Source organism: Stegodyphus dumicola, chromosome X2 (genome assembly GCF_044657685.1).
Source record: "Stegodyphus dumicola isolate Sdum_Otavi_A_Nest chromosome X2, ASM4465768v1".
Lineage (NCBI taxonomy): Eukaryota > Metazoa > Arthropoda > Arachnida > Araneae > Eresidae > Stegodyphus > Stegodyphus dumicola.
Genome location: NC_140781.1, coordinates 45,407,336 through 45,420,919, shown reverse-complemented (window position 1 = coordinate 45,420,919; position 13,584 = coordinate 45,407,336). Strand labels below are relative to the sequence as shown.

The 13,584-nt window shown below is 31.6% G+C and overlaps 1 protein-coding gene across 13 annotated transcripts in view; it reads right to left on the bottom strand.

Annotated features, from left to right (window-relative positions):
- Positions 1-9,020: 9,020 nt before the first annotated feature.
- The window catches only part of LOC118199723 (zinc transporter ZIP12-like), a 193,648-nt gene continuing 189,084 nt past the window's right edge, over positions 9,021-13,584 (bottom strand). For 12 of the 13 annotated variants that reach the window (XM_085809543.1, XM_085809546.1, XM_085809542.1 and 9 more), the window contains one exon: positions 9,021-12,097. In XM_085809543.1, coding sequence (XP_085665669.1) covers positions 11,978-12,097 — 120 coding nt within the window. In that variant the 3' untranslated portion in view covers positions 9,021-11,977. The remainder of the gene's footprint in view (positions 12,098-13,584) is intronic. The other variant, XM_085809550.1, reaches the window with a different exon arrangement.

Genomic DNA, 13,584 nt, shown 5'->3' with positions numbered 1-13,584 from the left:
CCTTGAAGGCGTTATCTTACTAAAGAATCACATCAGCTCTGTCAATCAATATAGGTAATTGTCAATCAGTACAGTACATTACTTTTCTATAACTCATTACTCTTCAACTTTCATTCCAACTCTTCAACTTTGATTAAGTTCTATCTACTATCGTTTTCGAATACTCTCAGCATAAAGAATTCAGTTCTCATCTCCGATCAAAATATGTCTTTGTAAACAGGAAAGTAGAAACCGGTACTTGTTATTGACAATTTTTAGTTGCGAAATTATGTGGAGTCCAAACGCGAGTATGAGAAAACTTTCCTTTTCAGTGATCTACTGATCTTCTCTCTCAACAGAAAATAGAGACTGTTGCTTCATGGATTTAACTCTTTTAACATCTTCAACATAATCCCTTTTTTCACGTCTCTAGGTCGCCCGCTTCTAGGCTCAGCTTCAGTATTAAAATTTTCACTTCGGAGTATATTAAACCACTCTTGACATTGAAATTCACTGGGTGCACTGGGAAGGGAAACAAAACTTCTGATTGACTAGCACTTCTGTGTAGGAAAAATTAAAACATATGGTATGAGTAATAAACAGCTTATCATATAGCATCATAAACATTTCCGTATCGAAAAAAGTTATGAAAACTGAATTCACTGCAGTTAGAAAAAAAAGATAATCATAAGATAATCATAAGAAATCATAAGATAATAATAAGATATTTATAAGAAATCATAAGATAATCATAAGATAATCATAAGAAAGATAAAGACATAATAATCTGTAAGAATTTCGATGCATTAAGTCTTTTAATACGCGCTTTAATTTCTGCAAGCCCAAATACTCCATTCCTTTTTTATCAACTTGATATATAGCCTAAAACGAGAATGCATTTTAATTATTTCATAACAACTTACATTTCACAATAGTTATGACAAAAGCACCTATTCTTACTGAAGAAATTTAACACTAATTAAACGCATTAAAAAGCATGCGTAATTTAACACACATACAAGCTAGTACTGATATTTAGTTTGTGTCTGAAGAATTAAAGCATAAAAAATTGGAATTTTTACTGGCCATGGTGCATAAGTTGAGTCTTGCCTTGCTACTTACATAAACTTTCTAAGGATTTCAGCCTGGCAATATCTTCTGTAGTTACCTAAAATAGGAAAAAAACAATTAGTTCTTGAAATCAAAGAAACTTTTGTAAGGATTTGTAAGCTTTGTTGGTATCCGTTGATTGTAACTGAAGCCATGGGAAGTAGCGTGCGTTCCTAGAACTTTTAACAGATCATTGGATACTCAACACTACCTCACGTGGCCTACAGTTTCTTAGCACAGCTTCCAACAGAAACTTTGAAACTGCGTATAGCTGCGGAAGATTGCTCCAGAATTGCAAATGGCGTTGTAAACATTGTGAGTGTTGATTCTTTAAACCGTGACCAATGGAGGGGCTGTTAATAGTAGACTAAATGAAAAACATTTAATACAATAATATATGAATAAGTTTCAGTTTTATGCATGTACTTTCATTTTATGCAATTTACATTTACTCCCTAACGAAAATATTATAAATAATTAATAAAACGATATAAATACCTGTAAGAGACGTCATAAATATCACTGGCATTGATAGCTTGTAACTGCAGCCTGACGAGGTAAACGGGTGTTTCTAATTTTTAAATATCCTTAAAAACACAACGCTACCTCATAAGGCCTACAGTTTAAACATGCACTTGCAGTTAAAACAGTACATACTAAAAAAAATATTAAAAAAATTATTATATTTTTGTAATGACATTAGACAAATATTTATCAGAGGTAAAAGTGCCGGTAGCATTCGTACTTAGACAAGATGATTTACGGAGGCATTTTCAAACTTTAAAGTATACAGAATACAGTTAGTTTATGAGGTCTTTAATTATGTATGTTTACTTACAATAGAAAATCGGGCACGATTCTAAAATATTTCCGAAATGCCTGTGAAGAGATAATCATCTTTGCATTGATTGTAATTGGGGCCTGGCGAGGTCACGTCTGTTTCAAGTAATTTTATTCATCTTGAAAGCATACGCTACCTCAGAAGGCCTCCAATTTTATACTTTCACCTAGATTAATAAAGTGAATGTTATATAATTTTGTCATTACAAAGATATGATGCAACAAGAGATAATTAGAAATTTCCATAAATTTTAAATAAATTCAGAGGCAACTAAATAATGTACACAAGCGACATTCATAGGAGCATAATTTATATTAAGAGCATAATTATTTTAAATAATAAATTTAATATTAATTATCTTAATACCATGGTATAATATTAAAAATAGCGGTCGATATTTAATAGAACTTAACAAAACTAAATAAAAGAAGAAAATTATATATTTTTATTAGAATACTTTAAATGCACAAAGAGAAAATTCAACAATCCAAGTTAATATTAACATAAATTATAGTTATAATATTAATTAAATTGTTTACAGTTTCATACAGCTCCTGAAACATTTCAAATTACTCGAAATTATTCAAATCAAAATTTAAATAACTACAGTACTGAATTTCATTTGCTTATTCAATTCAAATTTTCATACTCTATAATATATTGATAGGTAAGTAATACTGGGATTTGAAAGTACATTTAATGTAACTGATAGTTTAGAAGTCAATAATTTTTTAGTTTAGACATGTAGAGACACTAGGTTATTTCGAAGCAGGAGACATGAAAAATGTGCAATGCCTCGCCGAGACTCGAACCACGGACCTCTTGTATATGCGGCGAGTGTGCTGACCACTACATCCCGAAGGCATGCTAAAAAGGCGGGAGAAATATATTATAGACATACTATATCAAGGAAGAAAACAACCGAATAAGGCTTGTTATTTTGTAGATTTTCTGCAACGAATCAGCCTAGTGTGCAAGCTGTTAAAAGAAGCTGCGCTATTATTCGAACAAAAATATCAAAATCTCTTGAAACTTTCCATGCCTTTTTGGTCTATGACTGCTACATCACGCTCTCATCTTGGTGTTACTGAGCCATAAAACGTTCATTCACATCTTTACTTGGAGGTTATAAATGGAAATAATTCCCTAAACAAAATGTCTCCGTGTTCAGAAAGTGTTAGGCCGGATAACGAATTCTTATTTCCGAATACATCAAGTAAAGGCCCGTGAAAAAATAACAAAACACATGGATGCATCTGGAGGAGATGAACTGAAGAATTAAGACCATGACATTTTCTGAGAATAGCTGTATTGACTTATAGTTCATAAATATACCAATACAACCGTTCCCATTAGGTGTCGCTGTTCTTTACACAAGCAAGGGTAGACATAAAAGGTCATGAACTGGATTAGTGACGATTTTTGCTTGCGATATTTGCAAAATTTCAACTATTGTATACTCATAACTACGTATTTTGCAAGATAATAAATTAATCAAAAACGTGAAAATGTGAAAATTACGCAGAATTTAAAAAACATTAAAAAATACGCAATAAATACACATAAAACCGCAGTAAAATCACAAGTAATATATACAGCATTAGAATAAAAATCAAAATATTAATAAATAAAATATGAATAACCTAAGACTAATAAGTAAATAATAACAATAAAATCAAATAGACAGTCATGAAAAACAACTAAAACAAATATGCAGTCGTTCCAGATAAATTAAACAGATATGCAAGAATAGAAAACAAGTAAAGCTCTTTAATAAAGTAAAAAAGTAAAACAAATAAATATGCAAAAAACACAAACAAATATTTTAAATAAATAAAAAATATGAATAAATAGTAAGTAAATAATAACAATAAAAGCAAATAGACAGTCATGAAAAACAACTAAAACAAACATGCAGTCGTTCCAGATAAATGAAACATATATGCAAGAATAGAAAATAAGTAAACCTATTTGATAAAGAAAAAAGTAAAACAAATAAATATGCAAAAAACACAAACAAATATTTTAAACAAATAAATAAAATATGAATAACCTAAGACTAGTAAGTAAATAATAATAATAAAAGCAAATAGGCTTAATATTATATATTCATATTAATTATATATGAAAAACAACCAAAGCAAATATGCAGTCGTTCGAAATAAATAAAACAGATATACAGTAATCGAAAATAAGTAAAGCTATTTAATAAAGAAAAAAGGAAAACAAATAAATATGCAAAAAATACAAACACATATTTTCATAAAACAACAGTATTATCGTTACCTTGAAATTATGAAAATGAGTAAATATTTACATTCAAGAGGAATTTCTTTCCGGAGTTTCAGGATAAAAAGGACGAGACTGAAAATTATTAGAAAACATGGTCGAAATGATGACGAAAATCATGGTCTGAGTTTGAGGAGAAAGATTATTTTAAAATTAATCACGAAGTAATTACATTTAGATCTTTGATATCTTGGAGTTTTTTCGCTTTTAAATTTAATCAGGATAAATTCTCAGCTACTAGATCTTTCCATTTTTTTCTTTTCTGAATCGCTTCAGTCACTTCAGAGTTATGTGAATTTTTATGGTATGCGGAGAGCAAATGCAGCTATATGATGGTCATATTTCACCCGAAGCAAGATGATCAGATCAGTTAAAAAAGAAACAAAATTAAGAACTACCAAGCGCAGTAGAGAAACAGGAAGAGCCTAGACAAAGATCATAAACAACAGGCTTCTCATATCTGAAAATACTCTGATTTAGCATATCAATATCATAAATATTTATTTTTGGTAAAATGCTTTTCTGGATTCTTCTCCGAGGTGAATCTTTCCTGAACATCGTGACTGTATAGAAATATTTGGGAATCCTCCACAAGCCCGGAACAGACACAGAAGGAACAGAAATTTAATATTCATTCTGAAATGAAAACTAGTACGAAGTAAGCACAAAGGCAAATTTTCACCGGATGGGAAGCTTGGTTTTAATACCCATCACATTTTAAAAATAGTTTCAGGTCAGATAATTCACTATCTTAGAAAAAATAACTTATTAAATATACATTGATTGTTAGGGTCACATATTAGGAAATAAATCACATGTTCTCTACAATGAAATGATTTGATATTCAAAAAACTTTCAAAAGGATATAAAAGAAATCATTGCCCTGTAGGCAATCAGTTATGCAGTAGTACAGTATTTGCTTCATCTAATTAGAGTTGTTAAGATAATATACATCTTCCAGGCTACGTTTCTCTTGCCAGTCTAATAATGGCTTTCATACTTGTGTTTCCTTATTCTAACAGAGCCGACTGCAGAATGTGAAAATGCTTATGAAGTTCATACTGCTTATAACGGGGGTTAACTGTTGTAATAAAAATAAAAGGATTCATAGGAATTATATATTAGTAGTTTCTCATTTGTGCGAAAAATCAGTCTTAAAAGACACGATAAAAATTATTACTGAATCATTTAAAATGATTTTTTATTTGTTTTTCTAAAAAGTATAGAGAAAGAGCGAGAGTGAGTTACTTAAGACTGGAAATACTTTTGACGTCAAATTTATTGCCCTGAATATGGCATAATTCCCCTGCTGTATGCAATTTTACCTATAGAAAATTCCACAGTTCATCGAATTAACACAAATTGATAATTTCACTGAGATCATTAGGATCAGATCCGCGATTCCAAAATAAAATCCATTCATCGTAGTGAACTGCAGCTGTCCAAATACAGCAGATTCAAGCATATATATCGTACTAAAAATGCTATCTGAAATATTGATGATGGGCAGGACTTTGTTCACATGATAGACATTTGCATATCGCGGAGATTTGGGATAATCAAAATATTTTCTCTGCGATCTTAATAGTTATTTTAGTAAATCTATTTCTTGATGCATTTTTTATGCATTTTAAGTAATGCAGATCATCGAAGAAAAGGTTAATTTATTAACTTATTGCGGCAAAGGACGCAACATATATGTCTGTACATAATGTATCTAAATTCACAAATATTTAGATACTTACGAAAGAAATGCGCCTCTCTGAAAACCTACATAACAATACGCAGTTATAAAAATGAAAGCCTTCGAGTACTAAATTTCTCATAAATGGGTAATGGTGATATTCATTCCTTATGTATCATACATTTAATTCGCTCTTGTCCATTTTCTTCATACCATTGCCCTTGAGGACTCATAAGATTCAGTTCCAAGTCTATCAGTTATGTATCTTGACTTCTGCTGAATCCGATTTTCTTTCTCGTAGAATTCTACAGCCTAGTGAGAAATCCGTGTATTCCTAGCAATTCTATGCAGCTAGAGAGAACGACGGATTCTCTCTAGGCCTTTATTTTTATAACACTACATAAAATAAATTAATAAAAAAAACTCTAAATTGTTAGTTTAAAAAGTAGAAAATTAAGTAAAAACCAAAATGTAAAATTTCTGATGTAGCCTTCAGTTAATAAAACGGCAGGAAAAAACTTTCACATTAAAACAGTGCTTCACTCTATGAAAACAGAAGGCGATAAGACTATAAAACAGAGGGAATGAAACTTCATGTCAGTAACAGCCACATGTTGGAAATCAGGATAGTTCGAAAGCTGCAGCTAGATTTTCCAAAAGCCACAAATCCGTATTTCTATCATTGTAAATGCTGTAAACAGGTTTCAAATGGAAAAAAGTCTGTTTCTAAACAATCATCAAATGATAGTTTGCCTTCAGCATATGATGACGTGTGGAAGACAGCGCAAAGTTTTATGGCGTCTTTGTTTTCTCTAATTAAAGCTTGATGAGATGAAAAATACTCTTTTTCAATTTTTAAACACTGCGATTCTTCGGCGATAACTTCTTGTAAATGTTGATCTATCACAGCTTCGTAATACTCATGAAACTTTGCATTCTTCTTAAATATGCACAACAGTGACTCAAATCTTTTTCGGCTACAGCAAAATTATCTCTTAATTCCCCTTCATGCTCATTCCAAATTGTCCTCAAAGTTTACGGATTCTTGAAATTTTCTAAGTGTTTAGTCTTCTAAGTTGTGACTGTCATCAGATTTATTAGAAATCCTAAAGCTTTCATTTGCCATAACTTTCTCATCAATTCGCCCATCGAATCAAATTCTAAATTATTTTAAACTTGTATTAGATTCCGTGTGATATTAAACGTTTCTGTTTCGTTATATCCGTTTTTTGTTCTACTCAAAAGCCACTGCCATTTAATTTCTACCGCTACTGATAATTCAGAAATACGGTAGACTCTTCCTATAAAGCAACCACAAGCATCGAAGCACTCATTCGTAAAGCATCTACAAGCAATTCTAGCTTTTAAAGTTTTTTTTACAAAATTATTCGATAGAAACAACACAATATTTTTATGTTTTAGGGTAACATTATTAAATTTTTTAACTAACAAGAAATTAAATAAAATAATTACGTTTCGACGTTGATCAGTTGAAGGTTACTTCGCGAAAATAGAAGAAAAAATTACTTTCTTTTAGCCATTAAGTAGAGATTTGTTTCAAGCATACATTTTATTTGCATGAGAGCCTTGCTTTGGCCATCCCTGCTATAGAACAAGACAAAATACAGGCACCTGGTGGAATTTTACGAATAGTACCTTTCCGATAACGTTCCCTGAGAGGCAACATGCGAAGGAGTATTTGCAACAATATTTTAAGCGACTGACAAACGCGGAAATAAAACGGCAGGATACATTTTGCATTAAATGTGATATATAATGCAAGAAAGAAATCTCAGTTGAGTAACATATGCTCCCTTTTAGAAGCATTTTTAAATTGAATAAAAGTGTATTTGAAAAGGTTGGAGAACCAAGGTGTTAAAGCATCACCTTTGAACACGAAAACAGCAATTTTTTTCTGGTCCCCAGCTTTCTCACACCAACGGATCGTCTGTCTTCAGTTGATGCATTCTATTTTAAATTTTCAGAAATATGTATTTCGAATCTAGTTTGCACAATTTGAATAATTAATCGAAATTATAATATTTGCTTAGCAATTTTAACCGCAAGACATCCTTTATCAGAGATTTCTTGCTGTTTTTTCCGCTTTGTAAAAATGTATTTTTCATTATTCTTATTTGATAATTTACTTCATGTCATGTACTTTCATTCGCATTGCATATATAAAGCTAAGTCTGAGGAAAAATTGCTTTCCAATCAGGCTGTTTGGTACTGGAGGATAAGATTTCACTTTGAATTTCATGATGGTCGGAATGTTTCAAATCAGGCACATTTATATATGCAGGCATACAGCTGTAATTCGTAATTCTCTGTTTTACTTTCAAGTTAAGCAGAAAATTCCAGAATGTATTGGCTGTTTATTTTTCTCAGTAATTTCTTTTCCTTTTGAGCCCCCATTCTCGATATTTTCCTTATCTCTGTAATGCATTTAATTGTTTGATTAAGTTTTTCAGTGCCATTAGAATATTAATTACAACAAAGCAAATGATGAAATTATCCAACTTTTACACTTCTCACAATAAATGAAATTTTTTTGAAGTTGAGATACATAAAAGCAGAATTATTAGAAGTCTGGATGATTCTGCTGTATAGCTAAGATCTTTACTCGTTCCTGTTCATCCACAATGCGTGAAAACATGAAATGCTAAATAGCACACACACACACACACACACAAAAAAAAAAAAAAAAAAAAAAAAATCTTGATCAAACAACTCTCCACTTTATTTTAAAGTATAATTAAGCTTTTCTAAATATATGCTTGAATACCTAAGCATATATCCCCCCTAGCGGCCGAGCGGTAAAATCGCTGAACGCTGGTAGTTCCATGTACAAATGTATACAAGTCAGCTTACTTTAGGAAGTCGTTCCACGAAACCATCCCTCCCCTCAGGCAGATAGCTCTAGGGTGCTTTACCATAATCAACTAAACCAAATCAAAACAGCCTATACACATATCACTGCATTTCAATGTCTACAACTGTATCCATTGACAAGAATTTAAGATAAACAAAGTATTGAAACTTTAATTAAATTTTTTAGAAATAAAAGCTGCTGTTTTAATTCTTGCTACAAGATAACCTGCTGCTTTATCACCTATGTTTTTTTTTTTTTTTTTTTTTTAGATTTATTTTCCGCCAAAAGGGCTAGCTGCATGAGCATTTTAAAAAATAAATAACATAAATACAAAACTGTTTTCCTAAACAATCCTCCACAAATGGAGCTCTTCCTTGACACACAGCACTTACATACTTTACTTTAACTAAATCAATCAACTAACACAGATTTGTTAAAGAAGTATTTCGTCTCTCGCAAATTTTACATTTCGCATACATTCAAACGAAAACCGAAGTTCAAACGCTAAAAGCTTGATTTCAGTTGTGCAGCTGGAGCTTATATATCTTTGATAATCAGTATCTACTTTGTTTCACGTAAAGGTAATTAAATACTTCACGATATTTTAAATAAACAAGCTTTTTTAACGGAAACCTTCCTTCGTGCAAAATTCGCTATAAAAAGTACCATAAATAATTCTAAATTAATTTAAAATGAACAAATGCGAACTCTATAGTTTGCTAGAAATAGGGAAGACAGATGAGTTTCTTAAATAGTGTCTGTAAAATGTAACATAATTATTATAAAATATTCTAACAATTTATAAAACTTTTTAGAATATTTTCTAAAACCTGTATATTTAACTAACAAATAAGGCATTTAACTATGCAAAGTAGATCATGATATAATTTTTAGCGTTATACTGTTTACGAATTTAGAAGACTAAGGTTGCGTGTAACTCTGAATTATACTTTAATATGCAAGATAAAATATATTTAACATTGAATTATACTTTAAATTAGCAACAGTCCTTTAATTCCTCTTTTTAATCTGGGCACTCCTCTATTCTAAAAATAGTAATAACGTTTTCGAAACTGCCTCATATCTGAAAACTAGTTCTACATTATGTCACCTTAACGTTCTGCATTGCATATACTTCTTGTCCAGCCAGATTAACGGAAAATTTTACTGCAAATACCGCTGCAATCAAACGGTGCACTCTCTTTTGTTGTCTAAATTTGCTTGGTAAACGACGTCTCTTCACTTAACTGCATTCTTCCATTGTTTTGAAATGTACAAAATTGTGGGGCGCTAATGTTTACCAATTGAGCAAAAGTACACTTTTCTGAAGATATGATGATTTATTTCGCTGCAGATACTTAATATTAGAATAGCTTGATTAGGGAATGAACCAATTCATTTTTTAGTGATGGCGGAGAAAGCTGCTGCGTGTGAATGACTGGTTGGAATTTTGGAAGAAGCACGACCAGCTTAGTAGTTAAACATGATTTATTTTTGAATGACGAATTTCTTAGTACATATCTTCTTAATTGGTATAACACTAGGGGTAAGCGCACCCCACACTTTTAAATACGCAGTTTACATTTAACATAAGGGACAATAGCTAACAGAGGCTAAGCGACACGTTGCCAGCAAAAAGGCGAAGCGGTGAGAGAGAACGCGTGTAGTTGAGATTACTATTTATAAACTTGGGGAGAGTTTTTGTTTTAATCCTGAGCAGTGATAGGGCGAAAAGATTCCGCACTGCGGTTATTGCAGAAAATACGTCGATGCCTTGAAGGGGTTATACTTTCATTAAAAATTAGTAAGTCTAGTTTCAATTTGTTCCAATTAAGTTAATTTTTTAATAAATTTCCATCGTATGTTTTGTATCCTACATATTGTAAGATACAAAATTGTACTCTGCTCTTTCTTTTTGAAACCCCCTGTATATGCTTAAAATACAAGAAGGGGGGACATGCTATAAATTAAGTAAGAAGAAAATGTATAGTATCGAATATTTAAACATTTTCTCAAATGATGAAAAATTTCCCTCTGGAATATTGTTTGAATGAACCATCTGTGGCTGAGATGTTTGTTACGAGAGAAAAATTTTAACCCCTTTCAAATTCTATGCCAACTAGCAGATTCGAAATTTAATCTATAAGAAATCAATTATAGTTTTATTATTTATTGAGCTTTTATATAATAAGGAATCAAACCCTCTTAAGAGATTTTTCAGGGCTTTTCTAAAAAACTGAGTTTAAAACTGAGTTTAAAAAGGGCAAGTTGTAAAAATCATGAATGCGGAATAAAAATTTTAAGCAGAAACGTATCAAACAGGAATTTCTTTGAGAAGGCGCTACTTCATTATCATCAGCAATATTCAATAAAATGACGGACGGTAAATGAGATCGGAATGATACCTATCCCATACAGATGGGAGGCCTAGGGTTCGCGTCCCAAACGAAGGCCAGATTTTTAATTGCCTTTTCTATTTTACGTGCAAAAATAAATAAGTATAAATAAATAAGTATAAATAAAAATTAAAAATTTACGAGGAGATTATTTTTAATAGAATACTTTTTTTATTACTCAAAATATTTATGTGCATTAACGGAGTTAAATCTTATAATACGTCGAATAACAATGCTTCTGACGTTTCAATAAGGAAGGATGTAGTATAATAAAATGCATAAGTATATAACAAAATACATATAATATACATATAGTAAACAAAGAAAGAAATATATTCCACACGTATGCAAAATAACATTTGATTAGTATATTATATGCGGCGACTATATTAAGATTTAAAGCTTTTGCTCATTTGAGTAGATTACACTTTCCATTCAACAAGAAATACCTCACATTTACGAACCGTACGAACATTACCTCACATTTCCGTTCCAGGAGTAAGTCGTAAAACAGGCGGTCCTAAAGTAAGGTATTAGGATTAATTCGAATTTTGCCTCACAGATGGCTCTGCTATAGCAAAAGTAATGCTACCAGGCCATCGCTTTTGCTTGGGGTACAAAAATTTAGATAATTTAAATCTTTTTAATATAGATTTTATTTTTAAAAGTTTAATTCATAATTCCATGGTTTGTAAATTGAAGTTCGTAAAGTGAGGTATGACAGTATAAACACATATATCAATTATCTACTAAATGTTGGGAATATTTAGCCTAAGAATGCTAACTCACTTCTTATGTAGGCATAGTTACGCATTGATTTCCACCTCTAAAATGCATACCATAAATAAGATTCCGCATAAAATAATAATATTCTTGGCAGTGAACAGAAGATACTTTTTTCTCGGATTCATTTTCATTTCAAGAAGCTGAAAACACAAATGTAAAAGGTACAAATAATAGATTTAACCCTCTAAAAAACGTTTGATATAAGTAATAAGTTATTTAAGCAAATATCTGTACATACTGAAATATAAACGTACATATTGAAATACATATTAGAAAACTGCGGAAAAATTTCTAAGCCGCAATAATTTGCATAAAATCTTCTGAAAAATTTTATTGATTATACATAATATATACTGGTCTTCAAAATTAAAGGAAAATTTTAAAAAAAATATGGCCACTAAGCTAATGTTGCAACCAATGTACCGTCCTGTAATTATTTATGTTAATTAAATACTATTGAACACAAATTTGCACTTTCGCGCATACGCCAGCTCCGTAAATATGCAAATTCGGTGATTGACAATGAGGTGCGCAGTGTACACATGTTAAAATTCCGATCTATAGTGTTGTATAAAGTGAATGTGGTTTCTGAGGGGTATCAGTATTCCGTAGTTATGACTCAAAGGCATTATTTAAATAAACATAAAAAAGAACGAATCGAGGAAAGTCAAACACAAATTGTGGTCAGTCAAGATCTGAATACCCCTCAAAGTGTCATATCAAGAATGCGCAGTCGCTTTCTAAGCACTGAATAAGTTGACAGACAGCCTGATCAAGAGCGACCAAGAGCAACAACTACAATCATAAGACTGTTTTCTGACGTTGTCAACTCAAAGAAACCGCAATGCGACTACAAGAGGTTTGGAAACTTTCTTTCCCTTGTCGTGAAATATCCCGTTTCCCCGACCGCGATTTAATAACGGTTTGGGGAGAAATCATAGCAAATGACCTCACCGAGCTACACATTTTTCAAGGAAGTTCTGTAACTGCTGGAAGATATGTGGACGAGTTATTGGAACTCCAAGTTTAGGGGCGCTGTTGGCCCAGAGGTTTTGCTAATGGATTGCATTGCTCGACCTCATCCAGCATATGTGGTGTCAGAATACTTCCTAACAGAAGATATCACTTGAATAGATTGGCCAGCTTACTCACGCGACATAAACCCGATTGAGCTGTGTGGGATGCCTTAGGAAATCGAATTTCAGCGCTTTAAATTCCTCCCCGGACCCTCCAGGAGCTGAACAAATGCGCGTTTAGAAGCGTGGAGTGCAATTCGGCAAGACTTGATCAACACTTTATAAATCACCTGACAGAGTAAGTACAAGTAAGAAGAAAAGAGGTATTCTGCAGTAACACTGTTCACTCGTGAGAATTTTTGATTCATTTCGCAAAATTAAAGAAAATCCTTTCATAAGTTCCTAATCTTTTAAATTAAAATTAATATTGAACGTAATCTTACAAATCCAGTTTTAAAGAATGGTGTACTAAGTTAAATTTAATTTTGTAAGAAATAACTTTGCAGTTTGGGGATATGTGAAACCTTTTTCTTGAAGTTTGGGCTACGTTAAATATGATAATATTCTTAGTATTTATATTACATTGGCTTTCAGATATATTAATCAATTAG